At 39.4% G+C, this 20,011-nt stretch overlaps 1 protein-coding gene and 1 long non-coding RNA gene across 3 annotated transcripts in view; one reads left to right on the top strand and one right to left on the bottom strand.

The window, feature by feature from the left end:
* AHCYL2 (adenosylhomocysteinase like 2) overlaps positions 1-14,692 on the bottom strand; it is a 205,228-nt gene extending 190,536 nt beyond the window's left edge. The window contains exon 1 of one of the 2 annotated variants that reach the window (XM_081284504.1): positions 14,178-14,692. In XM_081284504.1, coding sequence (XP_081140630.1) covers positions 14,178-14,651 — 474 coding nt within the window. In that variant the 5' untranslated portion in view covers positions 14,652-14,692. The remainder of the gene's footprint in view (positions 1-14,177) is intronic. The other variant, XM_081284505.1, reaches the window with a different exon arrangement.
* Position 14,693: 1 nt separating this feature from the next.
* Positions 14,694-17,604, top strand: LOC308643964. The gene is made up of 3 exons (XR_014020871.1): positions 14,694-14,947; positions 16,536-16,675; positions 17,543-17,604. It is a non-coding gene; the product is annotated as an uncharacterized lncRNA (long non-coding RNA).
* The last annotated feature ends 2,407 nt before the right edge of the window (positions 17,605-20,011 follow it).

Raw genomic sequence — 20,011 nt, 5'->3', positions numbered from 1 at the left:
AATCCCAAATCCTAGAAGCCTACAGGACGCCGAATGTGCAAAATCATAAGAGATCCACACCTAGACACATTATAATGAAGATGCCCAACATACAGAATAAGGAGAGAATTTTAAAAGCTACAAGAGAAAGGAAGCAGATTACATTTAGGGGTAAATCAATCAGGATAACAGCTGATCTTTCAACACAGACTCTGAAAGCTAGAAGATCCTGGAATAACATATTTCAAACACTGAAAGAAAATGGGTTCCAACCAAGAATCGTGTATCCGGCGAAATTAAGCTTCAGGATGGAAGATGAAATTAAAACCTTCCACGATAAACAAAAGTTAAAAGAATTCGCAGCTAGAAAACCATCTCTTCAAAAAATCCTTGGCAAAACATTACAGGAAGAGGAAATGGAAAATAACATTGAAAACCAACAGTGGGAGGTAGGACAGTAAAGGGGGGAAAGTAATCAAAGAGGAAAACAAATCAGGTTTAGTAACATTAATAAACAAATATGGCTGGAGGAACAAACCACATCTCAATAATAACCCTAAATGTTAATGGCTTAAACTCACCAATTAAGAGACACAGGCTAGTTGAATGGATCACAAAACAAGATCCAACAATATGCTGCCTACAAGAGACGCATTTGATAGGAAAAGATATACATTGACTGAAGGTGAAAGGTTGGGAAAAATCATTCCACTCATATGGACTGCGGAAACAAGCAGGAGTGTCCATACGCATATCAAATAAAATAGATTTCAAACCAAAGTTAATCAAAAGGGATAAAGAGGGACACTGCATACTGCTCAAGGGAACCATACACCAACAAGACATAACAATCATAAATATATATGCCCCAAACAATGGTGCAGCTATGTTCATCAAGCAAACTCTTCTCAAGTTCAAGAGTCTAATAGACCACCATACAATAATCATGGGAGACTTCAACACACCTCTCTCACCACTGGACAGATCTTCTAAACAAAAGTTAAATAAGGAAACTATAGAACTCAATAACACAATTCACAACCTAGACTTCATTGACATACATAGAATATACCACCCAACATCAAGTAGTTACACTTTTTTCTCAGCAGCACATGGATCCTTATCAAAAATAGATCATATATTATGTCACAGGGCAACTCTTAGACAATATAAAGGAGTACAGATAATACCATGCATCTTATCTGATTATGATGGAATGAAACTGAAAATCAACGATAAAAGAAGGAAGGAAAAATCATGCATCACTTGGAGAATGAACAATAGGTTACTGAATGATCAATGGGTTATAGAAGACATTAAGGAGGAAATTAAAAACTTCTTAGAGTTAAATGAAAACACAGACACAACATATCGGAATCTATGGGACACATTGAAAGCAGTTCTAAGAGGAAAATTCATTGCTTGGAGCTCATTCCTTAAAAAAAGAAAAAACCAACAAATAAATGATCTCATACTTCATCTCAAAATCCTAGAAAAAGAAGAGCAAAACAACAGCAAAAGAAGTAGAAGGCAAGAAATAATTAAAATCAGAGCTGAAATTAATGAAATTGAAACAAAAGAAACAATTGAAAAAATTGACAAAACTAAAAGTTGGTTCTTTGAAAAAATAAATAAAATCGACAGACCCGTAGCCATGCTAACGAAGAGAAGAAGAGAGAGAACCCAAATTACTAGCATACGGGATGAAAAAGGCAATATCACAACAGACACTTCAGAAATACAGAAGATAATCAGAAATTATTTTGAATCCTTATACTCCAATAAAATAGAAGATAGTGAAGGCATCGATAAATTTCTTAAGTCATATGATCTGCCCAGATTGAGTCAGGAAGATATAGACAACCTAAACAGACCAATAACAATAGAGGAAATAGAAGAAACCATCAAAAGACTACCAACTAAGAAAAGCCCAGGACCGGATGGGTATACAGCAGAGTTTTACAAAACCTTTAAAGAGGAACTAACACTAATACTTTTCAAGCTATTTCAGGAAATAGAAAAAGAGGGAGAACTTGCAAATACATTCTACGAGGCCAACATCACCCTGATGCCTAAACCAGACAGAGACACTTCAAACAAAGAAAACTACAGACCAATATCTCTAATGAACCTAGATGCAAAAATCCTCAATAAAATTCTGGCGAATCGGATTCAAAAACATATCAAAAAAATTATACACCATGATCAAGTAGGATTCATCCCTGGGATGCAAGGCTGGTTCAATATACGGAAATCAATAAATGTTATTCACCACATCAATAGACTTAAAAATAAGAACCATATGATCATCTCGATAGATGCAGAAAAAGCATTCGACAAAGTACAGCATCCCTTTATGTTCAAAACACTAGAAAAATTAGGGATAACAGGATCATACCTCAACATTGTAAAAGCAATCTATGATGAGCCACAGGCCAGCATCATTCTGAATGGAGAAAAATTGAAGGCATTCCCTCTAAGATCTGGTACAAGACAGGGATGCCCTCTCTCACCACTTCTGTTCAACATAGTCCTCAAAACACTGGCCAGAGCAATTAGACAAAGAAATTAAAGGCATAAAAAGAGGAAAAGAAGAACTTAAATTATCACTATTTGCAGATGATATGATTCTATACCTAGCAGACCCAAAAGGGTCTACAAAGAAACTATTAGTGCTAATAAATGAATTCAGCAAAGTGGCAGGATATAAAATCAACACGCATAAATCAAATGCAGTCCTGTATATCAGCGACAAATCCTCTGAAACGGAAATGAGGACAACTACTCCATTCACAATATCCCCCCAAAAAATAAAATACTTGGGAATCAACCTAACAAAAGAGGTGAAAGACCTATACAATGAAAACTACAGAACCCTAAAGAGAGATATAGAAGAAGACCTCAGAAGATGGAAAAATATACCCTGTTCATGGATAGGCAGAACTAACATCATCAAAATGGCGATATTACCAAAAGTTCTCTATAAGTTCAATGCTATGCCAATCAAAATCCCAACAGCATTTCTTGTAGAAATAGATAAAACAATCATGAAATTCATATGGAATAATAAAAGACCCAGAATAGCAAAAACAATGCTAAGCAGGAAGTGTGAATCAGGCGGTATAGCGATACCAGACTTCAAACTATACTACAGAGCAATAGTAGCAAAAACAGCATGGTACTGGTACCAAAACAGGTGGGTGGACCAATGGTACAGAATAGAGGACACAGTAACCAATCCACAAAACTACAACTATCTTATATTTGATAAAGGGGCTAAAAGCATGCAATGGAGGAAGGATAGCATCTTCAACAAATGGTGTTGGGAAAACTGAAAATCCATTGGCATCAAAATGAAACTGAATCCCTTTCTCTCGCCATGCACAAAACTTAACTCAAAATGGATCAAGGAGCTTGATATTAAATCAGAGACACGGCGTCTGATAGAAGGAAAAGTTGGCTATGATCTACATACTGTGGGGTCGGGCTCCAAATTCCTCAATAGGACACCCATAGCGCAAGAGTTAACAACTAGAATCAACAAATGGGACTTACTCAAACTAAAAAGTTTTTTCTCAGCAAAAGAAACAATAAGAGAGATAAACAGGGAGCCTACATCCTGTGAACAAATCTTTACTCCACGTACTTCAGATAGAGCCCTAATATCCAGAGTATACAAAGAACTCAAAAAATTAGACAATAAGATAACAAATAACCCAATCAACAAATGGGCCAAGGACCTGAACAGACACTTCTCAGAGGAGGACATACAATCAATCAATAAGTACATGAAAAAATGCTCACCATCACTAGCAGTCAGAGAAATGCAAATCAAAACCACCCTAAGATACCATCTCACTCCAGTAAGATTGGCAGCCATTAGGAAGTCCAACAACAACAAGTGCTGGAGAGGATGCGGGGAAAAGGGTACACTTGTTCATTGTTGGTGGGACTGCAAATTGGTGCAGCCAATTTGGAAAGTAGTATGGAGATTTCTTGGAAAGCTGGGAATGGAACCACCATTTGACCCAGCTATTCCCCTTCTCGGTCTATTCCCTAAAGACCTAATAAGAGCATGCTACAGGGACACTGCTACATCGATGTTCATAGCAGCACAATTCACGATAGCAAGATTGTGGAACCAACCTAGATGCCCTTCAATAGATGAATGGATAAAACAAATGTGGCATTTATACACAATGGAGTATTACTCTGCTTTAAAAAATGACAAAATCATAGAATTTGGAGGGAAATGGATGGCATTAGAGCAGATTATGCTAAGTGAAGCTAGCCAATCCTTAAAAAACAAATGCCAAATGACTGCTTTGATATAAGGGGAGTAACCAAGGACAGGGTAGGGACGAAGAGCTTGAGAAGAAGATTAACATTAAACAGGGATGAGAGGTGGGAGGGAAAGGGAGTGAGAAGGGAAATCGCATGGAAATGGAAGGTGATCCTCAGGGTTATACAAAATTACATATAAGAGGAAAGGAGGGGTAAGAGAAAAATAATACAAGTGGAAGAAATGATTTACAGTAGAGGGGGTAGAGAGAGAAAAGGGGAGGGGAGGGGAGGGGAGGGGAAGGGGGATAGTAGAGAATAGGATAGACAGCAGAATACATCAGTCACTAGAATGGCAATATGTAAATCAATGGAAGTATAACTGATGTGATACAGCAATCTGTATACGGGGTAAAAATGGGAGTTCATAACCCACTTGAATCAAACTGTGAAATATGATATATTAAGAACTATGTAATGTTTTGAACGACCAACAATAAAAAAAAAAGAACAAAGAGAAAATAAATAAATAAGACAACTCCAAAGAAGAATATCAATGGAGAGGGGTGTTATCAATGGAGAAGGGTGTCGGATATTAACATATATTATAAAATGTATAAAATTAAAGCATTGTACCATTGGTACATGAATAGACAAACCAAAGTAAAATAAATCCCCAAAATTGGTCTAACTGCATATAAAATTAGTATTCAATAAGTCAGTCTCTCAAGTAGGTGGAAGAAATATGTATGTGTTGAAATAATTGATTTGGCATGTGGGAAAAGATAAAATTTGAATCTGTTCTTTACATCATGCATCAATATAAGTTCCAAATACATTAGAGATACAAATACAAAAATAAAACCATATATGCACTAGGAGAAAACTAGAATAGGGGTGAAAGATAATAAATCTAGGCCAGGATGGGAGTATAAGTTGGTATAATCACTTCAGCAGTTAATTTGCATATTTGATTACAAATAAAATGTAATACCCTATAAAAAACAAACAAAAAAAAAAAAGAATTCATGAGAGGGGAAAAAAAACGTGTACATACATGGAAAACTCCTTTTCTGGCTGTAAAAGACTACAAAGACAGGACAGTAACAGAAAAGAAAAAGGCAAGTGGGATAAGGTTATCAAAATGAGGGTTGTGGCTCAGTAGCAGAGTGCTTGCCTAGCATGTGTGAGCCACTGGGTTCAATTCTCAGCACTGCATATAGATAAATCAAGGTCAATCAACAACTAAAAAAATCTTAAAAAAAAAAGTGGGAGATAGTACAGCAAGTCTGAATTCTGAAAGCAAGAATGCAGCAGAAAGACAACTAATAAGGACAAGGTTGTGGCTCAATAGCATGTGTGAGCACTGGTTTCAATCCTCGGCACCACATAAGAATAAACAAATAAAATAAAGGTATTGTGTCCATCTACAACTAAAACCAATTTTAAAAATAAAAAGAAGACAACTAATGTAAGAATTCTTTAAGAAGACAGAAGAACTGGGTGTGGTGGACCATGCCTGTAATCCCAGTTATTTGGGAAGCTGAGGAAGGAGGATTGAAGGTTTGAGGTCAGCCTGGGCAGTACATATAGTATGTATAGCAATACGTGTCTCAAAAAATAAACAGGGTTGGGATGTAGCTCAGTGCTAAAACATTTCTGGGTTAAATTCCCAGTACCTCAAAAAAAAAAAAAAAAAAAAAAGAGAGAGAGAGAGGAAAGAACATGATTAGAGCATCTGTGAAGGGCCTTGTCTAGATACTTCCTCTATCAAAACAGGAAGGAAGGAGGAAAAGATGAGTTCCAAATACACAAGTTTATAGATTTGGGAGACAGAAAGATAAAGTTGTCATTTGATGGTTTCTGTTTTTATAATGAAGCATAAGGCCTTTCACTGGTTTAAAAAAAATGTGAGAGATAAATGGAATATTACTCAGCAATAAAAGAGAATAAAATTATGGCATTTGCAGGTAAATGGATGGAGTTAGAGAAGATAATGCTAAGTGAAGTTAGCCAATCCCCCCAAAAAAACAAATGCCAAATGTTTTCTTTGATATAAGGAGGCTGATTCATAGTGGGATAGGGAGGGGGAGCTTGGGAGGAATAGATGAACTCTAGATACAGCAGAGGGGTGGGAGGGGAAGGGAGGGGGCATGAGGTAATTAATGATGGTTGAATGTGATGATCATTATTATCCAAATTACATGTATGAGGACACGAATTGGTGTGAGTATACTATGTATACAACCAGAGATATGAAAAATTGAGCTCTATGTATGTAATAAGAATTATAATGCATTCTGCTGTTATATATAAATAAAAATATAAAACAGTATGAAATAGTCATTTGCAATGAGTAGGAAAGTGAACTTACTAGAGAGATGTACAACACTGCTAGGCAAATGCTGATTACACAGGAGGCTGATAATTATGGATAAAGTGACATTGATCTGCCTGGTTTTCTGATTTTGTCTACCAACTCTCAGCTCCACGGGTACAAGCAACTAAGAAGACAGATGGTTAGGTTCAACTAGTGCATCACTAAGAGTTCTGCAACCAGCAGAAGTCACTTCCAACAAGTAAACAGAAAAAGAATTTACACAAAGGATATGAGGTAGCTTTCAGGGTAAAGAACCCTCTTCAGGGATACAGCTAAAAACACTGCCCCAAATTACAGAATTGGTTTAGTAAAGATGTCATGATTAGTAGTGCCAAGCAAAAGATGTGGCCTGGTTTGCACCATTATAGTTCTAGATATCAGGTGCCAACCTTAACAACATTGTCATTGTCACCCCGTGTCTTGATCTTGCTGCCAGGGACTGATACTACATGGGGATTTGTTGAAAATGGAAGGGGACATTGTAAAGAATGTTGTGGAAGGGTTGAAGCAGCTGAAAAGATGAAGAGAGTGGTAAAGGGACTGAGTATAAGGAAGATAATGAATGACACAATGTCACATAGTGACTAAAAAAATAAACAAGGATGTGAGGCATGATGGTTAAAGCCTCATCATGGAAGAGGGTAGAGATCCTGAGATCTCTTGAAGAGATTTGAAGAGAGGTTTTAGCAGCAATTAAACACAACTGAAACAGACTTCACATGGGAGTTTGGTCAGAGCAGCAGGGGTTTGGCTATATGACAAAGCCTCCTACTGCTGCCATGGGCGATACTGCATCTCACCGATCCCAAAGGCATCACAAATTGGCAAAGCCTTGGGCAAGTTAATTACTCTCTTTTTTCTTTTTTTTTAAAGAGAGTGAGAGAGGGGGAAGAGAGAGAGAGAGAGAGAGAGAATTTTTAATATTTATTTTTCAGTTCTCGGCGGACACAACATCTTTGTTTGTATGTGGTGCTGAGGATCGAACCCGGGCCGCACGCATGCCAGACGAGCGCGCTACCGCTTGAGCCACATCCCCAGCCCTAATTACTCTCTTTAAGCCAGTATTTTATCAACTATAAAAGATAATACAATTCATCTGATAAAACTGTTATGAGGCTTAACAGATGAGATAGATGTCTAGCACAAAGTTAAGTATTCAGTAAAAGGTAGTCATTATAAGTGTCACCAAAGCCAAGAGGAAGAGTTTCCAAGAACAGGTAGTCAACACTATCAAATCTTTTTAAATGATCAAAAGGGTAATGTTGGGGGCTGGGGTTGTGGCTCAGTGGTAGAGTGCTTGCTTCACACATGTGAGGCATTGAGTTTAATCCTCAGCACCACATAAAAATAAATAAAGGCATTGTACCTATCTACAACTAAAAAAAATTGTTTTATTTAAAAAGGGTAATATTGGAACACTGCAGGAGATAAGACTATAGAGAAGACGAAGTTAGTTTTAGTGTTGAGTATGTAATATTCAGAAAGGCTTTTAGGAGCTGACAGCAGTGGCACACACCTATAATCCCAGAAACTCCCAGAGACTTGGGAGGCTGAGGTAGGTCAATCACAAATTTGAGGCCAAATTAGCAACAGAGCAAGACCCTGTTTCAAAATAAAAAGTAAAAAGGACTTGGAATATAGCTCAGTGGTAAAATACCCCTTGGTTTAATACCCAGTACCAGAGAAAAGAGAGAAACAGAGAGAGACAGAGAGAGAGGAAGGAAGGAAGGAAGGAAGGAAGGAAGGAAGGAAGGAAGGAAAGAAGGAAGGAAGGAAGGAAGGGGTGGGGGCGGAAGGGGGAGAAGCACAAAAGCTTTAAGCCTTATAGTCAGCAACTCAACCAGCAGCTCTAGTGCCCATTTAATATAGGTACTAATCTAAGAGCTAGCAGGTGCCCCAAACTGACACATTTCTACTGATAGACCCTTGAAAACAAAATAGGAAAACACCATCGATGAATGCAAGTGTCCAAGACAGAAAACAGTTTATTGAACTGTTGCAGAATATAGTTAGCAAGGAGGGAGAATGAAAATTAAACACATCTTAAGTTATTTACTTTAATCGAAAATAGTTTTAGATTAAGAACTGTTAGAGAAGAAACTTTTTCTTTTTTCTTTCCAAATCTCTGGCCATAAATCATAAAGACTATAAAAAGCTCCCACAAATTTCAAGCTTACTAAACCTGTCATTGGGTGACCAGATTTTAGCTCCTCTAATTGTGCCTTCTACTGGAACAAAATGGCAGAGCTGTGGGTCAGATCAATTGTCAAGATAGTTCTCCTCCCACCCACCTCAGATGTTAGGCTCTGAATATTAAACAAGAACTACCATGAAAGAGACAGCATATTCTTCATAAACTCAACTTGATAAAGGGTCTGAAATAAAGATTACAACAAATCTTTTTCCTCTCTCATTATGAGAAATGGGATAGTCTTCAAGGAAATGATAAAATAAATTACTCTCCCTTTTTCATGAACTACTATTCATTTCTTAACTGAATACTATGGATAAGTATTTTCTCTCAAAAAATCAAACACAACTGCAAACTTCTAAAATAGCTCTTAAAATAATGTTTAATCTTTCTCAAGCTCAAGGAGAAGAGTATTCACAAATAATACTAGTCAATAAGTAAGAAACTGTTTATTATAACAAAAAAAATCCACAAAAAAAATTTAGATTAAGATTTAGCTGGGCACTAAAGCACATGCCTGTAATCCCAGCCATTTGGCAGGCTAAGGTAAGAGGATCAGAAGTTCGAGGTCTAACTTGACAACTTAGGGAGACTCTGACTCAAAAAATAAAAAGGGCTGTTGAGTATAGCATCCCTGGGGTACAATCCCCAATACCCGAGAGGGAGGGAATAAGAATTAAAAAGTCAAATCCTAAATTGTGAGTAGAGGAATAATTTGAATTGAAAAGCTCCAGAATTAGGGCTTTGGAGTCAGATTAGGATTGTTAGCTCCATCTTATTACTGGGCAACCTTGAGCCAAATTTCTAACCTCTCCAACCTATTTCCTCAATAAATCATACACTACCTTAAGAGTTTCTTAAAAGTATTAAATAAAATAGGAACAGGGCACAATCATGCACACCTGTAATCCCAGTGGCTAAGGCAGGAAGATTGCAAGTTCAAGGCCGGCCTCAGCAATTTAGCAAGGCACTAAGCAACTGAGTGAGACCCTGCCTCAAAATGAAAAATAAAAAGAGCTAGGGATGTTTCTCAGTGGTTAAGTATGCCTGGGTTCAATCCTCAGTACTCCAAAAAATAAAATAAAATAGTATATAATAAGGCTCTAAATCCATAAACTGTCATTTTCTAATATTCAAAGGTTTAATAAGTTTGATTCAGAGAGAAGGTAAAACAAACAGCAGAGGAAAATCATTAACTGAACAGAAAGGAAGAATATATTGCTCAGGTATGCCAGGTTTATAACTTTAAAATTAAGGATAAGCTTCTCAGTTAACAGTTAACCACAAATGTGAGGCTGCATCATTGATCTTGAAATGCTTCTCTGTATGTGATGTTCTTCCTCCCTCCTTCTATTTTAACAATTCTTTGAGCTGTTCATTTGTACAATTTTCTCTTGTCCTTTTCCTAAAGTCCTGACTCACACTCTCCTTTCTTCGGTCCTGGGATGACCTAAGCCTTAGCCAGACAGACACACCTTAGAGTTTACTGACTATTCTAAAGATTTTAGGAAGGCCAAGCATGGTGGCACATGCCTGTAATCCCTGCAACTCAGGAGGCTGAGGCAGCCTCAGCAATTTAGCAAGATCCTGTCTCAAAATAAGGGCTGAGGATGTAGCTTAGTCATAAAGCATCTAGGTTCAATCCCCAGAACTGTTGAAAAAATAAAAAAGTTCAGGGAGAAGGCCAGAACCAGCACCTAAGACCTAAGAGGTCAGAAACAATCCATGTGACATAATGAAAAAGACATGGGATAGGGAAAAAGACAGATGTAAATTAAGTCCCACCTCTGCCACTTCCTAAATGTATAACCTTGTATAAGGCACCTACTCTCTGGACCATATTTCCTCATCTGTAAAACAGAGATAATAACAACTATATCTCATAATATGCTTGTCAGGATTACAGAAACACTGACAATTCCTGGCACACAAAAGGCCAATAATGGTAACTATTATTAGGGTCCAACTGCCAACTGAACATTTTGCCAGGCTGTACTTTTCTAACTGGCAAAGGAGTCACACTGTTCCTACATTCCCATGCCTATATCCAAAACATTCCATTTCTGTAATCTATAATTAACCAAATCAGAGTTTAAACAATTCAGGGCAAGAAAGCACTAAATCCTGACAACAAAACTAGTGCAAGGTATAAGTTTGCCAAGAGAAATACGGAATCTGTTTGAACATGGTCATTACCCATAGTGATGTAAGCACAAGTCAGTTGAGGTTCCTGGGCTTGGAGTCTTATTATCAGAAAGTCTTTTAACTTTTCTGAAATAAATCAACTTCTGCCTTGTTTTTGCTACTGTGCTCCAACTTTCCTATCACCCATTTCCAAGAACACAGGGAAGAGATCCTCTCAACTGTCACCTCATTTACTGTAGAAATTTTCTTCCCATTTCACAAAGTACTTCTTACAGAGATTTTTGGTTTGCTTAGTTCATTTAATGTGAGCTTATTAAAAAAAAATATATATATATATATATATATGGCTGGAGTTGTGGCTCAGTGGTAGAACACTTGCCTAGCATGTGTGAGGCACTGGTTTTGATTCTCAGTACCACATATAAATAAATGAATAGTTACATCAACATCTAAAAAGATATTTTAAAAAATCATTATATACAAATATATAATAACCACAATGACAAGATCTGGTCCTCAGAGCACCAGGTCACAGGATGGAGGCAGGTGTCAAAGATAAAATGTGACTGAGTAACCTGCACACTGTATGTTCATTCTTACTGACTACTGCACTTGGGAATTCTGCTCTTATAAAAAGTTTATTTCTGAGACTGAAGATGTGGCTCAGTGGTAGAGTGCTTGCCTTGTACACAGAAGGCCCTGGGATCTAGCCCCACCACCACCAAACAAAACAAAACAACTGTATTTCCCTTGTGTGGGTAGGCAGAGTGAAAGAGCTAAGAAACATAATACATAAATGGAGTAAGGGAAATCATCAATGGAAATGTGATTTAACATAAACAAGTTTGCACATGAGTTACAAAATAAAAGCAACAATCACAAGTTACATAGTCAAAGGCAACTTTTTCAAAACCAATGTTCCCAGTCCCTTCAAACATGAAATTTCATAAAAGCAGAAAGGAGTCAAGGTCAGAATGATAATTTAAATAGACAATCAAGAAAGGCTCAATAAATCCAAATGTCACACTGCAGTTCCTTGATGAGGTGACTTTCTACTTGGGGAAAGAAGGGCAGATTTGTACATTTCTTTTCATTTAGCCAATATGATATCAAAAAAGTCAAGATTCTGTCTCTAAAAAGCAACTCTGCAGTGCCCTTACTTTTGTTCAACATCTGCATCTTTGTCCAGAACTCCACCTGCTTAACTTTCAGCAGAAAAGTTTTTTTGGTGCAATTAACATTGTCTAAGGCAAGCTCAGCCCTGTCTTCCATAACCTTGGGCTGCTGAGTAAATCTAGAATCATGGGACATACACTTTGATACTGAAAAACAACAAGAAGAAGGTGGTTTAGTGACAAGGAAAACAGCCAAGAAGCACATCTAGAATTAAGAAAAACAGACTTTGGTAGGTATGCTGCCTTGTTATTTTTTAACTTCTTTATATAGAATCTATTGAACTGTTGTGTACCGTTCAGAGGAGGTCATGGGAGCATAAAAATCAATTCTTCATAATAATGATAGCTATAATTTTTAAGACCATACTAGATGTAATAAATTCAAGGCTAAGACCTTTGCAAATATTTCTAATTCTCAATCATAATTAGTATCTTTATTTTATAGAAGAAGTTGATTTGTAGAATTTGGAAATTATCCAAAAGCTAGCAGTATTAGAACTCAAACCCAAGTCTGCCTGACTAAATTCCATGCTCTGAAAGCAATTTGTTAAGCACTTCTACCCTTAAAAAAAATCTAATTACAGATTTTAGACAGAAAGAATCTTAATCACAAGAAAAAGATTTGGCCAAAGTTTATAAAGCATCCAAACTAGTCTAAAATATGCTTCAGAATTCCCAGCTCTCAAGTAGATACTTTCAGCACTGCTGCCTATGCTTCCTCCTTCACTATAATTCCTCCTAGAAGATTCATTTTACAAGTGACAAGGGTATTGTCCTAAACAATTCATTCAATCTTGTACCTAATGTCATTTAACACTGTATTTGGGTAGTCAGATTGAAAAGGTTACCTGCTATACCTTAATCATAAAAGCAATTACAACAAAATGTTTGGCTGATCCAAGGTTCCAATTCAGCTCAGTCCTTCACTGTAAAACCAGTGCAGATTTCACACCCCTTTATTGCTGTTCTGATAAAACAATTAAAAATAATTCACAATTTAAAAAAATTGCTGTTTGTATTGTGCCTAGGAAAATAGAACCACAATCCCTTTTTACATGACCCACATCTCTGAATTTTCCAATATTTACCTTTTTTCCCCCCTGTGCCAATTTGGCATTGAGAGAAAGGTATGATGGATAGCCAATGTTCGGGTAATATTTTACATCTAGGCATGCTTACTCTTTGGTATTCTGAGGCCTCCCCACAACTATGTATGAGAGAAGCTGACAGCTGAGATAGAAAGCCACAATGATCGCTTTCCCCAAAGTGAGCATTTCTTACCAACGCTTTCTCATCACAATGAAGGAACCGATACAACCACCATTCTCTTCATACACAATCTAATAATACTGACCCAACTACCGAGTAAGGATACAAACCTCTTAAGATAAAAGAGGAATGAATCTCTCCATTACCCTTCTACAATTAAAGAAAATGCAAGAGTATTACAGTTGCTGAGAAGGAAAGGCACAGCATGAGTACTGCTCTGGGGAAGCGGTTGGCCACAGAAAGGGAGAAAGTCATCATCTGTACAGAAGCCAGACAACTCAGAGGACTTCAATGAGAGCTAACTACTGCTTACTCGTTCTCCAAAGAGAAAAGATTTCTTCACCTTTATTGGTGGGTGGGCTTCCGAAAACGGCAAGGTTTTTCTATACTACCAAGATCTCCTCCTCCGATAGTCCGAAAAATAACAAGTGGGAGTGTTGGGGCGCGGGGGGCGTAGTATAAGGTGCCTCTCTTCCCGGTGCTTATTCCAAGTAGTAGTGGAGAGCGCTACCTCCATGTTACCCCTAGCGAAGTACAGCCGTGCCACCTGGAGTCTCCGCTTCTCAGCCACGGGGGCCAGGTGGGGGCAGCTCCAAGAAGGTAGGCTTAAGCGGGAAGGGGTCTCACTGCCCCCACAATAAGAGAAGTGAGAGCGTGGAGGGTGGTGCAGCTTTGCCGAGAGAATCTGCGGTTCCCCCTCGCTCCCCTCCCTCCCTCCCTCCCTCTCTCTCCGAGCTAGGCAGCCCGGCCCCAATACCTTCTTGACTGTGCGCGGCGCCTCGGTGACTGTGCCGTCGGGGCTGACCAGGGCCTCGCCGCCGTCCCGGTGCCGCTGATGCTGGTGATGTGGGTCGCTCCGCTTCATGGCCGACGCCTGAGGCACCTTCCCGGCGGCAGGGCTGAGAGCGGCGGCGGGCCCCGAGCCCGGGCCAGGGGCCGGGGGCCGCTCCGCGACTGGAGCCGGAGCCTCAGGATCCCCGCCGCCTGCTGGAGGGGCCATGGCGCCCACTGACGCCGAGCTCAGTCCTAGTTGCGGCTCCGCCTCAGAGGGGCTCAAATCCTTCAGGTCCACTTCAGGCACCTTGGCGGCAGCCGCTGCTGACACAACCTGCACCGACATCACCGCCTCCGCTGCAACCGCCGGCTCCGGCTCCGGCTCCGGCTCCGGCTCGGCCCCGCCTCCCGCCTCCCTTCCCCTTCCCTCCCCCATTCCCCCACTCCTCCCCTCCATCGCCTCCGCTCCCACCCCCTTCCTCCGCCCGCCAGTCCGCCTGCCAGCCTCGGCCCCTCCAGCCCCTCCCAGCCCCGGTCCGGCTAGCGCGCGAGGCTCCACGGAACCTGTAGTGCGCTTGCTCCTGGCCGCAAGCGGAGAAAAGACCGTGGGACCTCAGCCCCCGACCTACACTGCGCGTGGGACGGAGCCGCGAGGCCCTCTGGGAGTTGTAGTCCCCTTGGCCTTCCTTCCAAAGTGGGGTTCTGCGGCGGAGAGGGAGCTCCAGGGCCGACGACTAACGGAAAGGAGGACGGGTGACGCGACGGAGGGAATGAGGAAGGGAAAGCCTCTAGAGGACTTGGTGGCTTCCGGGGAGGGAAAGCCAGAAAGCCTAGAGAAAGAGAGGGAGGAATGACTCGTTCCCCTGACGGTGTAAATTTCCTCCGTGTGCGCGTCTGCAATCACGTGGCTTGGCCTTTAAAGGAAAAGCAGTGGCGTCACGTGAGGAGCGCGCCTGCCCCAAGCTTGAAGACTTGCATTTTTTCTCTGTGAAACTGGGAACTTAACACCTTTCTGAACTTAAGTAGCTTGGTTTTTAAAAAGAATGAAATAGGATTTTACCTGCTGCGGGGGTTTCCAATACATTCTGGTCTTGGAAGCCAGAATCAATTCCAAAAAAATTAATTTTCACTTGATTGAAATTTCACTGCTGAGGAATTAACACGGTTCCTTAAATGAGGTCGTGCCAAACAAGTGTTTTGGGTTTTTGTCGTTGTTGTTTGGTACAGGGGATTGGGTGTTCCACCACTAAGCTACATCCCCAGCCCTCTTTATTTTTGATTTCAAGAAAGGTCTCTTTAAGTTGCTGAAGGCCTCCCTAAGTTTGCCAGATCTTTTCACCTAGTAATTCTTCTGGGGCAATGTTCTGAAATTCTGATACATATGTAGCATAGCGCAATATTAACTAAAACCCCCAACAGTATTTCCCTAAGTCATGCAACTTTTGCAATTTTACACTATTTTAGAGGGCGCAAGATCAAGGACTTGTATGTATAGCAGTTAATTTTTAATAACAAAAAGAGGGCAGGGGATATAGCTAAGTTGGTAGAGAGCTTGCCTCACATGCACAAGGCCCACAAAATATAAAAGTAACAAATAGGTATCTGAAACTAATGTTCCCAACAATAAGGGGATGGTTTTTAGCCTTTAAGAAGTGTTTTCCAGCTGGGCATGGTGGCATATTATTGTTCCAGTGATTCGGTAGGCTGAAGCAAGAGAATCCCAAGTTTAGGCCAGCCTCAGCAACTTGGCCAGCTTCAGCAACTTAGCGAGCCTGTGTCTCAAATTAAAAAAAAAAAAAAAAAAAAAAAAAAAGAATGCAAAAGGTTTGGGGATGTAGCTTAGTGGTAAAGTACCTTAGTGGTAAAGTAAAATCACTAATATCCTTGGAGCTTACAATATTGTATTAGTGAAAGAACATACTGTTTCAAGGAATGAACATTCAAAAGAAAAATGACAGCTTTAAAATGAAAACATGCTGGCAGAATTTTTTAAACTCAAAAAAATATTAAAATTAAAACTATTAAAAGGAAAGATGCATTTTTGCTCAGATTGTTGAAGAGTGGTGGCTTATTTCATAATTTTTATTATTCATATATACATTTTGACTTGATAGATATAATACATTGAATATCTAGTTTACTGAAAAAGGCAATCTTTTAGTACCAAAAAAGATGGGGGAGCGGGGCAATTGTTTTTCAGGTGGGTGTAGAAGCATGCTTCTGTAGGCCCAGCTACTTAAGAGGCTGAGGCTGGAGGCCAGCCTGGGAAATAGACCCTCTGGCTCAAAAAAAAAAAAAAAAAAAAAAGCTTTCCAATAACTTTTTTTTTTTTTAATGACAGGAGGAATAAATACCTATGATTAAAATAATATATTAAGCTAAAATGCAGGAGACAAAATTGCAAATCCATTTGATTTTACGTAAATAAGGAAAAAAACTAAGAAAATACATTAAAATGCAATTGACTGGACCGATTGTGAGGTAGGCTTTTCTCTGTTTTTAGAGAAATTAAGGTAAACGATATCTTACAGTTTTTTCAAAGGGTGACAGCTGTGACAACGCAGGTAGGCCACTGACCATCTAGTCATTGGAGTATCTATTTTTTCTTGGCAAGAAGGAGAAAGAGGGAGAAATCACCTCCCCTGATCTCCTTTTCTGTACTACTACCAACTTGCAAGTCTGTTCAGTTGTAGTCCAGCATTAAATGGAAGCTTTCATTTCCTGGTCTCCAAATTTGTGTATTGGAAGGCCCCTGAGCACAGCCATTTCTACAGGCCCAGGAATCTACCAAACACAAGAGCTTCTTAAGCTTTCTCTTCACATTTCTGGCTTTCAATATTTCCTTCCTGTTATAAAGAACCAGCCCAAAGCTTCATGCTCCAGCTGTCCAGGCAGAGATTAACAGCACTATAACTGATTTCTTTCTTCCTCCTAATGCACAAGGGAGCTTCAGTACAGCCACCTGGCATGTGTAGGAGCTCATAGGCAGCAGCTGCCTACCTGGATTGCCTCTAGAGTTAATTACTGAAGGAACAAATTAATTCTTCAGTGGGATGTGGTTATAAAACATAAAGAGTTGCAGCACTGGAAAAGAGACAGATACTCTTCATTTATCAAGGTACCACCACGTTTCAGAACCAATGGTCAGGTGATGCTCTTTCCCCCATTTTCAGCTCCATCCTGCATACCTTCTACTTTTCTGACTGTTGCTGAAGGTGAAATTGCTATACTGGAAACAGGATGATTAAGAACAAACTTATAAAGTCTTTAATGAAATATTTAGGTTTCCTTCACCTGTCTCATTTGGTTTCCAGAACCTTGGCAGACAGGAATATGTCTTCTTTGCAGAGCACTGGAAGAATTTTTCTGAGATATCAGACCGTCCAGGAAAGAAAGGAAGACACACTGAGAGTTCCCCAAGGTGATAGGCCAGCCAGACCACCCATGGTGAAGATCTTGGCCAGATATATAGAGCTTCTATGAACCATTTAATGTCACATTCCTGAGTATGAGCAGTCAAAGCCACCAGACATATGAAGAAAACCCTTAACATGAAAGAGACCAACATAGGCAAGCAGAACAAATAAATAACTTGAGAAAATGGGCTATATGTTAAGAAGAAAGCAAGATAAATGGCTGGGGGGTGTAGCTTAGTGGTAGAGTGCTTGCCTGGCTTATGCAAGGCTCTGGGTTCTATCCCTAGCATCATGCATACACAAAGGAAAGAAAGCAAGATTTAAACAAGAAAAATCACTAATATCCTTGGAGCTTACAATATTGTATTAGTGAAAGAACATACTGTTTCAAGGAATGAACATTCAAAAAACAAATGACAGCTTTAAAATGAAAACATGCTGGCAGAATTTTTTAAACTCAAAAAAATATTAAAATTAAAAATATTAAAAGGAAAGATGCATTTTTGCTCAGACTGTTGAAGAGTGGTGGCTTATTTCATATTTTTTGTTATTCATATATACATTTTGACTTGATAGATATAATACATTGAATATCTAGTTTACTGAAAAAGGCAATCTTTTAGGAATTGTTTTTCAGATCTTCAATAAATATTTTTTCTTTAAATTTCAAAAAATTGGAGGTATACTCAGGGGTAGAGAGCTCTGAGAGCCTAGCATGCTCTCAAAGCCTTGGGTTTGATCACCAGTAACACAATACATAAATAAATAAATGAATTTTTTAAGTGGTAAAGACAGTAAATTAGAATGCCAGTCCTAAAAGTCCAATATCTAAATAATACAAGTGTCAGAAGAAAAGGGGAAAAATTCAAAACATTTCCTAGAAATGAAGATGGGAATTTCCAGAATAAAAGACAACATTAGGGGGCTGGGGTTGTGGCTCAGCAGTAGAGTGCTTACCTCCCACATGTCAGAACCACATAAAAATAAATAAACAAAATAAAGGTATTGTGTCCATCTACAACTAAAAAGTGTATATGTTTAAAAAAAAAAGACCCCATTAGGTGCCCAACCCAATGGATGGAAATAGACCTGCCCAGAAACTTCTTAGAGATTGAGGATCAGAGGTGTGAGGCCAGCCTTCGCAACTTAGGGAGACCCTGTCCCAAAATAAAAAGAGCTGGGGATGTAGCTTAGAGGTAGAGTGTCCCATGGGTTCAATCTCTAGTACCGGGGAAAAATTACTTAAATATGCATCATTGTACAATTTCAAAATTCTGGGAAGATCTTTCAAAAATCTGGAATGGAACCGGGGACTAAAATTTTTTAAAAGTAGAGTCAGAAAGATTGAACTTCTTCAAGTTAATTCTGGAGGCTATAAGATTATAACTCCAAATACTGCAGACCCTATGTTTGCCTTCTCCAGAGAATAAAGGTTTCAATCATCCAAAGTTGGCAAGGATAGTCATCTAACTGTGTGGCTGAGTACAGGATCAATCCTGCTTCAATCCTGCTTTAGTCTCTACCTTATCAAGTGCCAGCTGCCTCCAATACAGAGCCTTCTGGGGATCCTACAATAGAAGCTTCCCCCCTGCTATTAGCTAAAACAAAGGATTTGTTTGTTTGGGGCAGTACTGGGGATTCAACTGGGGGCTGGGACATGGAAGGAGTAGGGCAGTCCATTACTGAGCTATATTCCCCAGCCGTTTTTTAATTTTATTTATTTTTTAGACATAATATCATTAAATTGCTAAGGCTGGCCTCAAACTTGTGATCCTCCTTCCACAACCTCCCAAGTAGCTGGGATTTTAGGCATGCACCACTGTGTCTGGCAAACTTCAGCTTTTTCAAGTCTGCTAAGTGAGCACTCATTTGCTATCCAGTTTTCAAAACTATTACTACTGGCTCCTCCCCTAACCTCCACCTCTCTTTTTCCCCCTTATAGGCAAAGAGGGAGAAAAAGCTAAATCCTTAACTCTATATGAGGAAATCAAATGATAATGCCTAAAACACCCAAGAGGTAGCATTATAATCATGTTATTCAGACAGAAATGAGCACCATAAGGATCATCTAAAATAAAGTAATTGGCTCCCAGGACAAGAAATAATGAGGTAGGTGGTAGGATGGAATAACAAGACAGGTGTTTTAGCAACACTTGTGAAACAGGGCTGGGGGCATAGCTCAGTGATAAAGCTCCCCTGGGTTCAAACCCCAAAATGGGATGGGGGGAAAAAGCTTGTACAACTATTTTACCTTTTTTAAAATATTTAGTTTTTAGTTGTAGTTGGGCCCAATACCTTTATTTTGTTTGTTTATTTACCCTCCTGCTGAGGATCCAACCCAGGGCCTCACATGTGGTAGGTGAGCATGCTCTACTGCTGAGCCACAACCCCAGCCCCACCT

Source organism: Spermophilus citellus (genome assembly GCF_964194105.1).
Source record: "Spermophilus citellus genome assembly, chromosome: 3".
Lineage (NCBI taxonomy): Eukaryota > Metazoa > Chordata > Mammalia > Rodentia > Sciuridae > Spermophilus > Spermophilus citellus.
Note: the sequence above shows the minus strand (reverse complement) of the source record. Positions and strands in the feature narration are given on the sequence as shown.